This window comes from Nomascus leucogenys, chromosome 10 (assembly GCF_006542625.1).
Source record: "Nomascus leucogenys isolate Asia chromosome 10, Asia_NLE_v1, whole genome shotgun sequence".
Taxonomy (NCBI): Eukaryota; Metazoa; Chordata; class Mammalia; order Primates; family Hylobatidae; genus Nomascus; species Nomascus leucogenys.
Window position 1 is genome coordinate 70,998,956 of NC_044390.1, and position 17,146 is coordinate 71,016,101.

General features: G+C 41.2%; 1 protein-coding gene across 1 annotated transcript in view; it reads right to left on the reverse strand.

Annotated features, from left to right (window-relative positions):
* LOC100607713 (putative tetratricopeptide repeat protein 41) overlaps positions 1 to 17,146 on the reverse strand; it is a 72,437-nt gene that overhangs the window by 16,316 nt on the left and 38,975 nt on the right. Inside the window, 4 exon segments of the mRNA XM_004089424.3 lie at positions 1,632 to 1,784; positions 2,648 to 2,795; positions 6,888 to 7,059; positions 10,768 to 10,907. Of these exon segments, the coding sequence (XP_004089472.2) occupies positions 1,632 to 1,784; positions 2,648 to 2,795; positions 6,888 to 7,059; positions 10,768 to 10,907 (613 nt within the window).

The window sequence follows — 17,146 nt, forward strand, 5'->3', positions numbered from 1 at the left end:
TTATCAAACTCTTTTAGCGTGTGCCAGGTTTTCTGCTAAGCTCTTTACATATAGGATCTCTTAATCCTCACAAAGATCCTGCCAGGAAGACACTGTTACTTCCTTCATTTTACCAAGGAGGAAATGAATGAGATACCAAGATGGTAAGTGCTTGACCTTAACAGTAACTTCTCATTGTTACTAAGTGGCAGAAATGAAAGGTGAACTCAGGCAATCAGACTCCACAGCCCACCATCTCACCACTACTATATAGCACCCACTGTTGTACCCTTAGGTCCTCCCTTAATTGGGCTACTCTTTAAAAGGTAGTTACCCTTTAAATGCCTTTTAGAAAGGGTTAATACTGATTTGCACTCAAGTGTTAAGAGATGACCAATATCCTAGTCTTCCTGGAAGCAAAAGCAGCAAGAAGTCACCTGCCTGGTGGGAGGAAAATGACTTGGAGGAACATGGAAAATGGAAATGGAAAAGCAAGCCAGGGAACAGGGAACCCTCATCTTATGGAACAGCAGCTGAAGCCCTGGGCCCTGATGGGGCTGATGTGCTCAGTCTGAGACAAACATAGAGCCCAGGAAACGAACTCAGGGACAGTAGGGAAGAGGGGCTACCAAAACAAAACTTCCCAACTTCAAAATGTAGCCTAGAGCATCCCTAACCATCCAGGCAGCTAAATCGGCTATGGAAGCAAGGGCGTGCTTGTCTCTCTGTGGGTTCACAAAGAACCTTCTCTCATAGCAACCTGCCAAGAGAAGTAGCGGTCAGCCCTGGCAGATGCTCACACTCAGTCGGTCTGGAGGGTGGCACCTACAAGTGTGTTTTAAACGGAGATGTCTTGTGTGAGGCACTGAGGGGAACCCTGCACATCACAGAAGAATAAGAGGACTCCCTGAGCAAGGAGAGGTGGCTGGTGAACATGACCTGAGGCATTGGAGGCTCTGGCCTAGGTCTTGCAGAAGAGAGAGCAGGATGGTGTAGTACCATAGACAACGGCCATGGCTGAGGGCTGCATAGAGACCCAGAAGTAAGAGCATCTTCCTCACAAGGCCTGTGAGTGGCACTGGGAACCACTCACAACCACATTGTACTCCTATGTCCTTTCTCTACTGCCAGAACCTCCACACCACTTGTGAGCCAAGAGCTCCTTTTCCTTTTTTTTTTTTTTTTTGAAACAGGAGTCTTGCTCTGTTGCCCAGGCTGGAGTGCAGTGGCACGATCTCAGCTCACTGCAACTCCACCTCCCAGGTTGAAGTAATTATCCTGCCTCAGCCTCCCAAGTAGCTGGGACCACAGGTGCACGCCACCATGCCCAGCTAATCTTTGTATTTTTAGTAGAGATGGGATTTCACCATGTTGACCAGGCTGGTCTCAAACTCCTGACCTCAAGTGATCCGCCTGCCTCAGCCTCACAAAGTGCTGGGATTAACAGGTGTGAGCCACCATGCCCAGCCCAAGAGTTCCTTTTGAATACTTTATGGTGGGGTGAATCCCCAGGCTTCTGAGCAGGGCTGGAGCCAAAGAAGTATTACAAGAGTTACCCCTGATGGGTAACCCCAGACCTCCCTGCCACTGGTAGGGGCACTTTTGGCAGGGAGACAGGAAGACACTTCTAGAAACATTTCATAAAAACTTACTTTTTACTATCTCTCTGGGGAAAAAATAGCAAATCTGCTAAAAATTCCATAACTTCTCCAACCAGCATGTTTTTCTTGCCAAACAAGCTTTTCCTGATATGTAAGCACTCTTGAAGTTTCATTTTTGCAAGAGAGGTATTTCCAGCAATGAACCTGAAAATAAAAACACATGTGCGTTTTTTACTGGGCATGTTGGTTATATTCATTGTGCAATCAAACATAATTCTCATAAACATATTGGATTTTATATAAAAAATCTGTCCTGGAAAATATAAAAAAGAGCAATTTATAATAGCAGCGAGGCAAGAGCTTCAAAATGATTTATAAGAAATTTGTACATCTTTATAAAGAAACTAGAGAGCTGGGTTTGGTGGCTGTTGCCTGTAATCCCAGTTACTCGGGAAGCTGATGCTTGAGTCCAGGAGTTCAAGATCAGCCTGGACAACATAGCAAGACCCCATCTCTAAAAAAATAATAAATAAATAAATAAGCCAGGCATGGTAGTGCATACCTGTAGTCCCAGCTACTTGGAAGGCTAAGGCAAGAGGATCGCTTGAGCCCCGTTCAGTGAGCTATGATTGCACCACTGCACACAAGCCTGGGTGACAGAGCAAGATCCCTGACTCTTAAAAAAACATTTAAAAACTAGAGCACTATTTTCACCCTCAGCACTACTGACATTTAGGCCGGATAAATCTTTGTTGTGGGGGGCTGCCCTGTGCATTGTGTGATGTTTAGCAGCATCCCTGGCCCCTACATACTAGATGCTAATAATAATCCCCCAAGACATGACAACAAAAATGTCTGCAGGCATTGCCAAAAGTCCCCTAGGTGGGGAAGGGCCCAAAATTGCCCCTGGCTGAGAACCACTAAGCTAGAGAATAAAAACGTTAACCATCAGCATTTCTTAACTAAATCAGTTAGAAAATGGATGAACACGTATAGGTTAAATATCTTAATTGAAAGAATAAAAGCTAGTACAGAAAACAAAAAAAAAAAATTTAATACATGTTTACATTAGAACACCTTTGATGTATTTCATGGTAGCTTGATCACGGGGATTGTTATGCAGTAAGATGGAAATTTCAGTTGCATATTCCAAAATGTGGTTTTCTTTTAAGTATTCTTCAGATGCTGACTTTGCCAGGTTGTTCAAAACTCCGACTGCAGGGAATAAATTGGCAAAGAATATGATGCTTAAGGGTTTTCTTTTTTCCACAAAAGAATTAAGATGTCAATAGGCATGGCATTTAATATCATTTCATCACTGGCAATAGGCAGGTTTTTCTTAATAAATCCACTACTGACATATACTGCATGGAGGTTGGTTTTCATGCGACATGTTTGTGTATGCACAGCAGTTTTACAGCCAAGGAGCCAAGACAATAGATTGAAACCTAATTCTGAGTTTGTTTGCAAATGAACAGGTCAGAAATAGAGTGAAAATATGGATACAACGAAGCCAAGGTAACTGAGCCCTACAGAAGACAGCCAGTACGGTCCTGCAATAAGACACAATAAAACTATACAGCCTTATAATAAGAAGCACACGAATGAGTCTCACAGACCCAATTAATAAATAATGGGTTGTACCTAGATATGCACTGCCTTGGGAATGCACTGTCTGCAAAGGCCCCGTAATTTTGTTCCTTTATTGAGAGTTAAATATTTTGACAATAATACAGACTCCTAAAGAGTAGAAAATGGTTTTTAAGCCACACTTTGTTATGGGAAGAGAAAAAAAAATAATTGTTTGGGTTGAACTGAGTTCCCTCAAAATTTGTATGTTGAAGTCCTAACCCCTAGTATCTCAGAATGTGATAATATTTGCAAATAAGGTCCTTGAAGAAGTAAGTTAAAATGAGGTCATTAGGGTGGGCCCTAATCCAATATGATGGGTGTCCTTAGAAGAAAAGGAGATAAGGATGGACACACACACACATACATATGCCGAGAAAAAACTGTGTGAGGACACAGGGAGAAGGCAGTCATCTGCAAGCCAAAGAGAGAGGTCTCAGGAGATAAACAAAACAAAACAAAAAAAACCCTGCTGACACCTTGACCTTGGACTTCTAGCCTCCAGAACTTTGAGAAATGAGTTGCTATTGTTTATGCCACCCAGGCTGCAGTCCACTGATTGTTATGGCAGCTCTAGCAGACTCACAGAATAATGTTCCAAGAAGGTGTTATTAGAGCATTGCTGGCAGCATAGAAGAGCAGATTTAACTCCTTGTGCTATGGAATTCAGGCTTCATTAAGAAGGATTAGCATTAAGCTATCAAGTAGCATCTCTTGCCATCATCAGTAGTGCCTAATTCATTGTCCAGTGCCCACTGTAGGCTTCTCTGTCTTCCTCCACCCAAGGCCTCACGACTTGCACTTGGACACCAGGGCAGGACAGTCACGTAACTGTTCTCTCTGTGTCCACTCTTACCCAACATGTAATGCATTCTCCATGCAGCAGCAAAAGTGATCTCAAGACAGAAATTAGAGGTGTCATCCCCACCCTAAGTCCCTGCAATGGCTTCCCTTTGCATTTAGAATAAAATCTAAATGCCTGCCCGAGGCCCAAGGCCCAAAGCCCAAGACCCTGCACAATCGGGATCCAGCTGCCTCCTGCTCTTTGGTCACTGAGGCTTCCTTCCACTTCTAGGACAGGCCCAGCCCTCTCCCATCTCATGCTCTTCCCTCTACCAGGACCGCCCCCTCTCTCACCACATGTGGCTCCAGTAGTCCACTGGGTCTCAGCTTCACTGTCCGCTCCCCAAAGAGGCATCTTGATCTGCCTTTCACAAATATTCCCCCCACCAACACACACACACACCAGTGCTCTAGCTCTATTTCTTGTTTGCATTTATGACAGCTTGCAATCATTTCATGGGTTGGCTCACTTATATTTTCTGTAGCACCTCCTTTAGAGGGTAGAGTTGGTGCTCCTGCCTAGACCACTTTTCTGGACTCAGCATAGCACCTGGTGCATGCAGGCACTCGGTAAACAGCTCTTGAGTGTGTGAATGCTGGTCAGGGTGGAATCCTCACTCCCACCTCTTCATCTGCTTGCTCAAGCCATAAGCCCACACCTAACCCTTGTCAGGGGACCAGAACTACAGCATGCTCCTATCAAAGCTGCCACAAATGACTTCCTGGCATCCCATTTCACCAGGCCCCCGCTCCCCTACCCCTGCTGATTTGGTCTCCTTGGAAAATTAACACTTGTATATACCAAGCCATGGTGGCCTGACCCCTTGGAACTCTGCATTTTGGACTCTTCAGCTGCCTCTGGAGGGCCAGGCCCAGCTCCCACATAAGTGGCCCTGATTGCCACTGTGCCATATACGTGGCCCTGATTGCCACCAAGGTCCCAGCATACCTGTGACCAGGCTTGCCTGCATTAGGACAACAACTTGGAAGCTAGACTCTATATACCAAGGATTAGAGCTTCATAAATGTCTAGAAGAAATTCTGTACAACGAGTTGCCCAGACATGCTCTGGTGTCAGACAGCCTAGCTTGGACTCTCAGCTTCAGATTGATAGCTGCAGGAGCTGATGTAGTTTAAGTTATTTAATCTCTCTGACATTCAGCTATACATGCTGTATGAGGTATGTTTGAGGATAAAAGAGATCATCAGCATAAAGCACATAGTAAGCACTCAATGAATGATAACTATCACTACCAAAGTGAACTTGCAGATGAGAACCTTAGAGAGGGTAAGTAGCTTGCCCAAGGCGACCTTTGATCTTCTAGCCATGGGGCAGAATTGCCTGAGGCGACCTTTGATCTTCTAGCCATGGGGCAGATTTCAGAAACAGCTGCAATTCTCTACACTAGTCTTTACTCAACTACCTTTTGCCATGCTATGCTACTCTGTACTTCCTCCTATCAAGAGGTGGACACAGCCTGATGACTTGCTTTGGCCAAATGAATGTGGTGGAAAGAGGCATTGTACCAGTTCTGAGCCTAAGTCTAGGCTTCTGCTCTCCCTCTTGGAATCCTGTGAGCTGCCAAGGGAAGAGGACCAGGCTGTCCTCCTGGAGGATGACGAACACATGGTCCAGCCACCACTGTCATCTCAGCCAGACAACCACCAGACAACTAAGTAAGGTTGGACCAGCCAGCCCCATCAGCCCTGCCAGCCGACCTCAGATGCTTGCCCGGGCCAAGCCCAAATCTGTTGAGCCCACCCTGGACCAGTGGAATCCCCCAGCTGACCTACAGGCTCATGGCAAATATAAACATTGTTTTAAGCCACAGAGTTTTGGGATGGTTATGCAACAAAAGCTAATTGATACAGCCATGTAAGTGTGACACACGTCTAGAGACCTCTAGTCTGTAAATGAGTGAGCCAAAATTTCTTAATACCTTAATCCACTAAACATTCTTTGTCTCTGCTATATCAGTGGTATCACAGTGGCCTCAGGCATCAAATACTGGAGAATAAAACATTGGCTGCCATTCATCAATTAGTACCTACTTATGTGCCAGGCACCATTCTCTGTGCTTTCCAGCCTCCTAACGCTTTTAGTCTCGCGACAATATGCAATGTGGATGCTATTTTTATCCCTACCTTGTAAACATAAAAACTGTGACCCAGAAAGTTTAAGTAATGTCTCTAAAGGCACACAGAGCTAATAAGTGAAGAAATGGGGTTTAAACCCAGAAAAGCTGGTTTCAGAGTTGAACCATGATGCCCCCACCTTACTGCCTGAAGCTTCCTTCTCTGAAGCTCACCCTAACAGACAATGACATTCTAATAGGGTGGTCCATCAGAATCAGGAACACTTTATGTTCAATCCTCACATACCCAGCAGCCCTCCAAAAACACCAAGTAGACTGGGCACCGTGGCTCACACCTGTAATCCCAGCACTTTGGGAGGCCAAGGCAGGCAGATCACCTGAGGACAGGAGTTTGAAACCAGCCTGGCCAACATGGCGAAACCCCATCTATACTAAAACTACAAAAATTAGCCGGGCATAGTGGTGGGCGCCGGTAATCCCAGCTACTTGGGAGGCTGAGGCAGAAGAATCTCTTGAACCCAGAAGGCGGAGGTTGCAGTGAGCCAAGATCGCACCACTGCACTCCAGCCTGGGTGACAGAGCAAGACTCCGTCTCCAAAACTAAACAAAACAAGACAAAAACACCAAGTAAACAAAACACACGCATTCATTTCCTTTTTCTCACAGGTGGGAATAGTCCAGGAGGAGATTGACTCTGTGACACATGAGAGGCTGTTCCCTCTGCATGCGTCCACCATACCTTTCTGCTGCACCAAGTCCCGGCTGTCTTCTAAGTCACCGAGTGAAAGATGCAGCATGCTTGACCATGCTTTCTGGAAATACTGGAACTCTTCCTGAGTCATTGCAGTTTCAAGATACAGTTTTCCAATAGCATTCTGTACTTTGAGAAGCATGTCTGTCATAGACTGGCTCTGTACAAAATGAAAAGGGAACCATCCCTGAGAAAACACAGCATTAGGATACATACAGATACCAGATACCTACCCAACGAAGGCTTATTCATAATGACATTGAAAAAGACTGTATGCTTTACATCATTTCTTAGGAAATTCTAAATATATATATAAGATAATGGTTATGGTAAAAGATGTATTGGGAGGCATTGCAAACCCAGTTAATGTTTGTATTTTTAGTAGAGACAGGGTTTCACTGTGGTTGGCCAGGCTAGTATCGAACTCCTGACCTCAAGTGATACGCCCGCCTCGGCCTCCCAAAGTGCTGGGATTACAGGCATGAGCCACCGCGCCCAGTGGAAATAAAAAGTTTTAAAGAATAACGTGACAATGTCTTGCATATGTTAAAGATTTCAGAGGAGGTGGTATCCAGAATTCAAATGAACAGCTGTGAACGCTGCTTGAATTCAAATGTGACCAGAGAGCAGCTAACTTTATGTTTGACACATTTGTGCACAGAGACTTGAATTTAAATTCCCCTTACTGGTCTAGCATATTTATTTCAGGATGTAGGGGCCAAGGAGAAACTTATCCTTTACCCTCTGAAGTTTTGCCGAAAAAATCAACTGACAAAAGGCAGATTAATAGGAGAAATGGCATACACATTTGTTAGCACGCACAGGGGGGAATTACAGAATACAAACATTTTTATACCCTACCTCTTAGGAGAAGGGAGATGGGGATGTAAAGATAATTTTAGGGGGTATAGTAAATTATTTTTAGGGGAATTCAATGACCCAACGCACCACCATGCCCAGTTAATTTTTGTACTTTTAGTAGAGATGGGGTTTCACCATGTTGGCCAGGCTGGTCTTGAACTCCTGACCTCAAGTGATCCATCCACCTCAGCCTCCCTAAGTGCTGGGATTACAGGCATAAGCCACCACACCCAGCCCCAGAGATCAATTTTTAATAAACATGTCACCTAAATCAGGGTTTCTCAACCTGGGCACCACTGGCATTTTGGGCAGGATAACCCTGCGCTGTGAGGAACTATGCTCTATGGGATGTTCAGCAGCACCTCTGGCCTACCCACTGGATGCCAGTAGCAACTCTCCCCCAAGCTATGACAACCAAAAATGTCTCCAGCCTTGCCAAACGTTCCCTGGGGACCAAAATCGTCCCCTAGTTGAAAACCGCTGGATTAAATTTCAAAATGACCTTATCTGAAGAAATTATAAAAGCAGTACAGTACAGAATGCATATATCACAAATAACAAGATCTTTCCCCTCAAGAATGTTAGTTTGCTATAACAAGCGACGACCACCCAAAAAGAATGTCAGGTACGTAACAATGCATTCTCAGAACAGATTTCTGTTGTTAAGTGATGTATGACTGTATTTACATAGCATTAATATTCTTTACTAGCTCTTAAGACAGTTTGTAATTATATATTGATTTGAATAATCATTGGACTAATGTCTTATTAATAGTTATTTCTCCCAAATGACTGTGAGCTGCCTGAGGGGAGTAATCATGTTTGATTCTTGCTATTGTATCCCTGGAGCTGGGTTATGTATGATGAAGCCTCTATAAATATTTTGATCTCCATTTACTCAGCATTAGAGTGGTTCAGTTACCACTTCAAAAGCAAAGTAATGATAAAAATGAAATATGCCAAACTTGATTTGTATTAAAAATAACCTGTTAGAAACCAAAAAAAAAAGAATGTCAGGCACATATTTCAAAGAAGTTGTTATTGCCCAAAATAGTCATAAAACCTCTTTTGGAAGTGCCTTCAGAGCCTAAAAACATTCTTTTAATAGTCTTCATGGTGGCCAGTCCCAAAGAACTGCTGCAAAAATATTTTGAAGATAGAATCATAAGATTGATGCCTCCAGAAGGAGCACTCTGAAGTGGGAAGTTCTCTTAAAAGCTTAAATCAAACTCCCTTATATTTCTCACCTAGGCCTCATTTGCTTCATTACACAAAGACAGTAATAACAAAATAGCTACCATACTTAAGATCTTGCTGTGTGCCAGACATTATGCGAAGTGCTTTATGCACCTTCTTACTTGACCGTGTTAACAGTCCCTTGAGATAGATATTAGAATCCTCAAAAATGAGAACTCACCAGAGCGCAGGTTAAAATTCCTACCAAGATCACACAAGCAGAAAGTGGCAAAACTAGGATTGAAATCTGGGTCAGTCTGAAAACAGCCCATGCTCTATTCACAATTGCATGCCACCTTCTAAGGGCATGGAGGAACCTGTCAGTTCAAATTGATTTATAGATTCACTTCTAACAGTTATTAAGCACCCACAGGCTATAATATGCCATGGAGGAACACAAATTGGTAAACAAACATGGTCTCTGCCATAAAAGGACTTTCATTGCTGAGTCTTTTAAGTCTCTTTACTAGAACTCCTTCTAGAAAGACGCATGTTGATGGCGACGAGGGCAGTGTTTTATGAAAGTTTAAAGGTCTTTTTTTTAAAATAAAAACAGCTGTGTCTTGAGTTAGACTACCCTAAACCCACAAATTCTATTAAAATCAGTGAAAGTTAATACTTTAAAAAAAAAATAGCAGTTAGGCCAGGAGTGGTGACTCACACTTATAATCCTAGCACTTTGGAAGGCCAAGATGGGAGGATCGCTTGAGTTCAGAAGTTTGAGACCAGCCTAAGCAACGTAGCAAAATCCTGTCTCTACAAAAAAATTAAAACACTATCCAGGCGTGGTAGGGCACCCCTGTGGTCCCAGCTACTTGGGAGACTGAGGTGGGATGACTGATTAAGCCAGGAAGGTTGAGGCTGCAGTGAGCCATGATCACACCACTGCACTCCAGCCTGGATGACAGAGCAAGACCCTGTCCCCCCAACAAATAAACTTACATTAAATAAAATAGTAGTTAAATGTCATCATAAGCATATAGTTATTATGAGTTATGTTATGTTATGAGTTATGTTATGAGTTATGCTTTCATTGTAGCCAACAAAGCCAAACGTTCATATTTCAGAAAAAGCAAATCAATATAGGGCCAAGACATCAATCAACCTTCTCCAATATCTCTTTTTTTTTTTTTTTTTTTTTTAGATGGAGTCTTGCTTTGTCGCCAGGCTGGAGTGCAGTGGAGCGATCTCGGCTCACTGCAACCTCCGCCTCCCAGGTTCAGGTTCAAGCGATTCTCCTTGCTTCAGCCTCCCGAGTAACTGGAACTACAGGCACGCACCACCATGCCCAGCTAATTTTTGTATTTTTAGTAGAGATGGGGTTTCACCATGTTGGCCAGGATGGTCTCAATCTCTTGACCTTATGATCTGCCTACCTTGGCCCCCCAAAATGCTGGGATTACAAGCGTGAGCCACCGTGCCTGGCCTCCCAACATCTTTATGAAACTTATAACCAAGTCTTTGGCTAGTCTTTTATTAATTCATTTCAATCTACCACTGTATTTCCATTTTTGCTTCATGAACATTTTTTTTCCAAAGTGTCACCTATCAGTACTCATTCATTCTACAATGATTCCTATCTACTTATTGTTTGTTGTCATTAATGTGTAGTTGGGGCATGGGTTAAAATCACAGCTTCCTCACTGGCGAACAAAATGGATTCCTCTATTGCATTAAATTACTTTTACATGAACAAAGGTAAATAATATCTGAAAATATCTAACACAAAAGGAATAAAGTTTGAAGGATTTAAAATATACTCTCAGTTTACCTATACTAACATGTCCTCAACACTCAAGAACAACTCTTCTGCTTCATTGGTCTTGCCCATAAACTTCAAAAAACTCCCAATAAAGAACATTAATCGATATTTGTCAGGGACAGTAAGTTCAATAAGCCTGCATTGCAGCACTAGAATGGAAAGAAAAGTAAATAATCTCACAGCATATTTGGAAAAGAACAAAGAATACCCATTGCTTAATCTTAATATTGATATAGAAGTTAAATGCCTTAGCATTCAGGTTCTCTCTCAAGGGTTCAGCACTTTGCTTGTATTAAGATTTACATATAATGCCAAACAGTTTATACTATGACATGAAAAATAACTAATAATCTTTGCATGTAAATGTTGAAAACTAGTCAAAAAAGAGTATTTATAGCTCAATCCATGCATTGCTCTAATTTGTATTTTGGGGTGATTTTCAGATAAGAAGAAAAAGATATTTAAATTTCTTACACCATTCTGCCCTCTGTTGCAACTATCTTGAACTGCTGGCTTTAACCGAAAGAAAATCCTAAAAGAACAAAATAAGGAGACATACAGTGTGTGTGTGTGTGTGTGTGTGTGTGTGTGTGTAGTTATACCTTATACACATATGAAAACAGAATTTTTTAACTTAAAGACCCAATTAAATACATGGTGCTGCAAAGCTTCATTTTTAGAATTTCCTTTTCCATATGTTCCAGTATCTAAATGTCTACATTTGTTCATTTGTTAAAATTATGGCATTTAATATGTTTGACATAAATATATTCTTTGCTCCTCATCCATTCCTTTGCTCACGATGAAGTCACCTCAGCCTTGACTATTCTCCGGCTTTCTTTCTGCCTGTTTTTCCATGGATCACATTCCACAACCCTCAGCTTTGTAGGGAGGCTGGAGCTATGGTGCTTCAAGTCAAAAAGCAAAAACTAAAACACAGACAAGGGAGACAGAATGCTGAGAGCCAGCGTCCAAGATGTTTGTACAAAGTGGCCATTCAAGCAATGGGGCCTGGGGTGGGAATGAGAACTTAGAGGAAGAAGCAAGAGACAGGGAGCCTCAGAGTCAGGAGGAGCTGCTTGGAGCAGGCAAACAAGGATGCCTGGACAAACAGTGCAGGGATGGGCTCCTGCCCGGGGTGAGGTTTCTGCACATCCAAGAGGACTTTGCTTCCAGATTCCTGACAAGGGCTCAGGTTGAAATGGATGATGTCCATCACTGCATTTAATACTCAATTCAACAATCTCCTTTGCCTTAAGAAACCCTTATTCATAAACCCTTCCCCCTACCCTACCACATGCTCACATTCACTGACTTAGCACCAATGTAGAGTCTGAGAAGACAAACATAATTTTTCTCATTATAAAACTAATATGTATATTTATAGAAAACTCAGAAAATATAGAAAACTATAATTAAGAAATTTAAAAACCTATAATTGCATCAAAGATAATCTTTGTTAAGATATTGCTATATGACTTCTAATCTTTTGTGTGTACCATATAACAAAAACACACACACACATATACACCTTTTTAAAATTAAAATTGGAATCATCCTACACCTAATGTGGATGTGCTAGATACTGGATATATATCAAACATAATACAATGAATCATTTCTGCTCTCATGGAACTTAAAATCTATCAAAAACATGATGTGAACAATTTTCCATATCCTTAAATATTCTTTGAAAGCATACATATTTAAGACCAGATTTTGTTCCATTTACAGATTATCATTAGTCAATTTTTCACTATTATAAGATGTTACCTAATGAGAATTATTCACAGAAATGTTTGTAAACACCCCTGATTATTTCCTTAGAACAATTTTTAGAAATTGAAAATCACAGTAGATTCATATTTTTAAGGCTTTGATATATATTGCCAAATTACTCCCCAAAAAGATTGTCCCAATATAAATTCTTACATATAAATTCTTACCTGTATCATGTAAAAGTACCTATTTTCTCACATCTTTACAAATATTATTATTGTTTATAAAAATCCTTGCAAAAAAATAATTGCCAGTTTGGTACCTGAAAATATAGCATCCTACTGTTGTTGGGGTGTTTGTTTGTTTGTTTGTTTGTTTGTTGGAGACAGAGTCTCACTCTGTTGCCCAGGCTGGAGTGCAGTGGCACGATCTCAGCTCATTGCAACCTCCACCTCCCAGGTTCAAGCAATTCTCCTGCCTCAACATCCTGAGTAGCTGGGACTACTGGTGCACACCGCCATGCCCAGCTAATTTTTTGTATTTTAGTAGAGATGGAGTTTCACCATGTTGCTCAGGCTGGTCTCGAACTCCCAGGGAATCCGCCCACCTGGGCCTCCAAAAGTGCTAGGATTACAGACGTGAGCCACTGCGCCCGGCCCCTACTGTTGTTTTAATTTGCATTTATTTGGTTACTAGTGAAACAGAATATTTTAACATATTTATTAACAATTTATACTGTTTTTCATCGACTCTAACATGCCTCAATTGCAAGATGCATCCTTACTTCAGAAATGTTTAGTTTGAGAAAGTATGCATCTTAGAACCAATAGAATCTGCTGTTTCTTCTTTAGTGAATTCATTTCTTCAGCAATCATTTCCTGAGCACCATGGGCACTTGTCAAGGCAGAGTCCTGGGGGGAGTAGACAAAGGAGGAGTCCAAGCAGGCCCAGGCCCTGCCTTTTGGGCTGTCAAAATAATAAGGAAGCAGCCATAAAAAATGATGAGTTCGTGTCCTTTGTAGGGACATGGATGAAACTGGAAAACATCATTCTCAGTAAACTATCGCAAGGACAAAAAACCAAACACCGCATGTTCTCTCTCATAGGTGGGAATTGAACAATGAGAACTCATGGACACAGGAAGGGGAACATCACACTCCGGGGACTGTTGTGGGGTGGGGGGAGGGGGGAGGGACAGCATTAGGAGATACACCTAATGCTAAATGACGAGTTGATGGGTGCAGGAAATCAACATGGCACATGGATACATATGTAACAAACCTGCACATTGTGCACATGTACCCTAAAACCCTAAAGTATAATAAAAAATAATAATAATAATAATAATAAGGAAGACAGACCATCTCATAATCATACAAGTAGATACAAAATTAAAACTATGAAAATAATCATGAATTAGATGGTAATATGAACTGGGGAAGGTTTCTCCAGAAAAGTGACAATTCAACTGAGCATTAAAGAAAGAACAGAAGGTTTTGAAGCAAAATGGTGAGGGAGAATGTGGTAAATTCTGGGCAGAGAGAACAGCATGTCCAAAGGCTCTAGGGCAGGAAAAAGTGTGGAGTCTAGAAAATTGAAAGGAGGAGACTGAAGAGTAGAGACGACAAGGGCATTTGATTCAAGGGAAGGATAGAGATATAGAAAGATGCCAGTCAGCACCCACCCCATGCCCAGTGCTGCTCCAGACACAGGAGACATGGCGATAAACCTGAGAGGAAGGGTCCTCCTCTCAAGGACCTGATTGCCAGTGGCTGGAAGGCCTACAGGCAGGGAAGGAGGAGCAGATATATATTTTTTTAAGTAAAGAAGACAATGTCAGGTAGCAGTAAAAGTTACACAAAAAATTAAAATACATTAGCATGATCAAGAATGGTTAAATGTAACATTATATTGAGGAAGCCACTGTGAGAAAGTCATGCTTCAGCTCAGATCTGAATAACCAGAAAAAACTCGTGCTACAAATATCAATAACACAAAGAGCATTTTTGGCAGAAGCAACAGTGGGTGCCAAGGCCCAAAGGGAAATGTACTTGAAGGACAAAAAGAAGGCCAGTGTGGCTGGCATCTAGAGGTCAAGAGGAAGAATCGTAAAAGGTGATGTTACCCAGGCATGCAGGGGCCAAGTTATATAAGGTATTGTAGGTCAGGCTGAGAAGTTAAATTGTATCATAAGCACAACTGCAGTCTATTGGAGTGGCCTTAATCTGGGAAGTGACATGATCTGGTCTATATTCTTAAGACCTAATTCTGGCTATTGTACAGAAAATACACTTTACAGGAACAAAAACTAAAGTAGGAAGACCAGTAAGTAGGCTGTTACAATAGGCCAGGTGAGAGATAATAATGGTGGCATGGGCTCACTAGAGTGATGCCAGTGAAAGGGATATCCCTTCTCACCACTCCTATTTAGTATCATACTAGGAGTCCTACCTAGTGCAATAAGACAAGAAAAGGAAACAAAAGGTATACATAGTGAGAAGGAAGAAATAAAACTGTCTTTGTTCACAAATGCTGTAATTGTTTATGTAGAAAATCCCAAAGAATCAACAACTCCTTGAAATAACAAGTAATTTATAGTGGGGTTGCAAGATTCAAGGTTAACATACAAGTCAATTGCTTTCCAATACACCAGTAATAAACACTGGAATTAGAAATTAAAAACACAATGCCATTTGTAATAGCACCGAAAGAAAATAAAATGGGTATAAATCTAACAAATTTAGAATCTATATGCAGAAAACCACAAAACTCTAATGAAAGAAGCCAAAGAAGATCTAAAGAACTGAGTAAGTATTCCACAGTGACGGACTGGAACACTTAATATTGTTAAGATGACAATTCTGCACTTGACCTATAGATTCAATGCACTTCCAATCAAAATCTCAGCAAGCTATTATGTAAATACTGACAAATTAATTCTAATGTCTATAAGAAAAGGCAAAAGACCCCTCATGGCTATGTTAGCTCCCTAGGACTGCTATAAGAAATTACCACAAACAGGGTGGCTTAAAATAGCAGATTATTCTCTTACAGTTCTGGAGGCTAGAAGTCCAAAACCAAGGTATTAGCAAAGCCATGCTCTCTCCGAAGGCTTCAGGGAAGAATCCTTCCTTGCCTCTCTCCAGCTTCTGGTGACTCTGTGAAATCCTTGGCGTTCCTTGGCTTGTAGATGCATTACTCCAATCTCCACCCTTGTCTTAATGTGGTGCTCTCTTCTCTGTATGCCTATGTCCAAAATTCTCTCTCTTATAAGGACTCTAGTCATTGGATTAGGGACCATCATAACCCAATGTGATTTAATCTTAACTTGATTAGATCTGAAAATACCCTATTTCCAAATAAGGTTAGATTCCAAATAAGGTTAAATAAGGAGGTTAGGAATTGAACATATCTTTTTTGGAAGACACAACTCTATCCACTACAATAGTCAGCATGGTACTGAAAAAGAATAAAATTAAAACATGACTACTATCCAACCTCAAAACTTACTACATAGCTACACTAATAAAGATAGCATGGTATTAGTGTAAAAAATAGATACATCAACCAATGGAACAGAATAGAGAGCCCAGAAATAAAGCCACACACCTACCACCATCTGATCTTCGACAAAGTTGATGAAAACATGTAATGGGAAAATGATTCCCTATTCAATAAATGGTGCTGGGATAACTGACTAGCCATATGCAGAAGATTGAAACTGGACCCCTTCCGGAAAACATATACAAAAATCAACTCAAGATAGATTAAAGACTTAAATGTAAAACCTAAAAGTATAAAAGCCCTAGAAGAAAACTTAGGAAATACCATTCTGGACATGGGCTCTGGAAAAGATTTCATGATGAAGACACCAAAAGCAATTGTAACAAAAACAAAAATTGACAGTGGGAACTAGTTAAACTAAAGATCTCTTACACAGCAAAAGAAACTATCAACAGAATAAAGAGACAACATACAGAATAAGAGGAAATATTTGCAAACTATGCATCTGACAAAGGTCCAATATCCAGAATCTATAAGGCACTTAAACAAATTAACAAGCAAAAAACAAACAACCCCATTAAAAAGTGGGCAAAGGACCTGCACAGACAAGTTCCAAAAGAAGACATACATGCAGCCAACAAACATATGAAAAAATGCTCATCATCACTAATCACTAGAGAAATGCAAATCAAAACCACAATGAGATATCACAGTCAGAATGGCTATAAAAGTCAAAAAGTAACAGATGGTGGCAAGGTTGCAGAGAAAAGGGAAGGCTCATACATTGCTGGTGGGAGTGTATATTAGTTCAGCCATTGTGGAAAGCAGTTTGGCAATTTCTCAAAGAACTTAGAATTACCATTTGACCCAGCAATCCCATTATTGAGTATATCCCAAAGGAATATAAATCATTCTACATAAAGACACATGCATGCATATGTTCACTGCAGCACTATTCACAATAGCAAAGACATGAAATCAACCTAAATGCTCATCAGTGGTAGGCTAGATAAAGAAAATATGGGTCTGGACACAATGGCTCATCCCTGTAATCCCAGCACTTTGGGAGGCTGAGGCAGATGGGTCACTTGAGGTCAGGAATTCGAGACCACCCTGGCCAACATGGCAAAACCCCATCTGTACTAAAAATACAAAAATTAGCTGA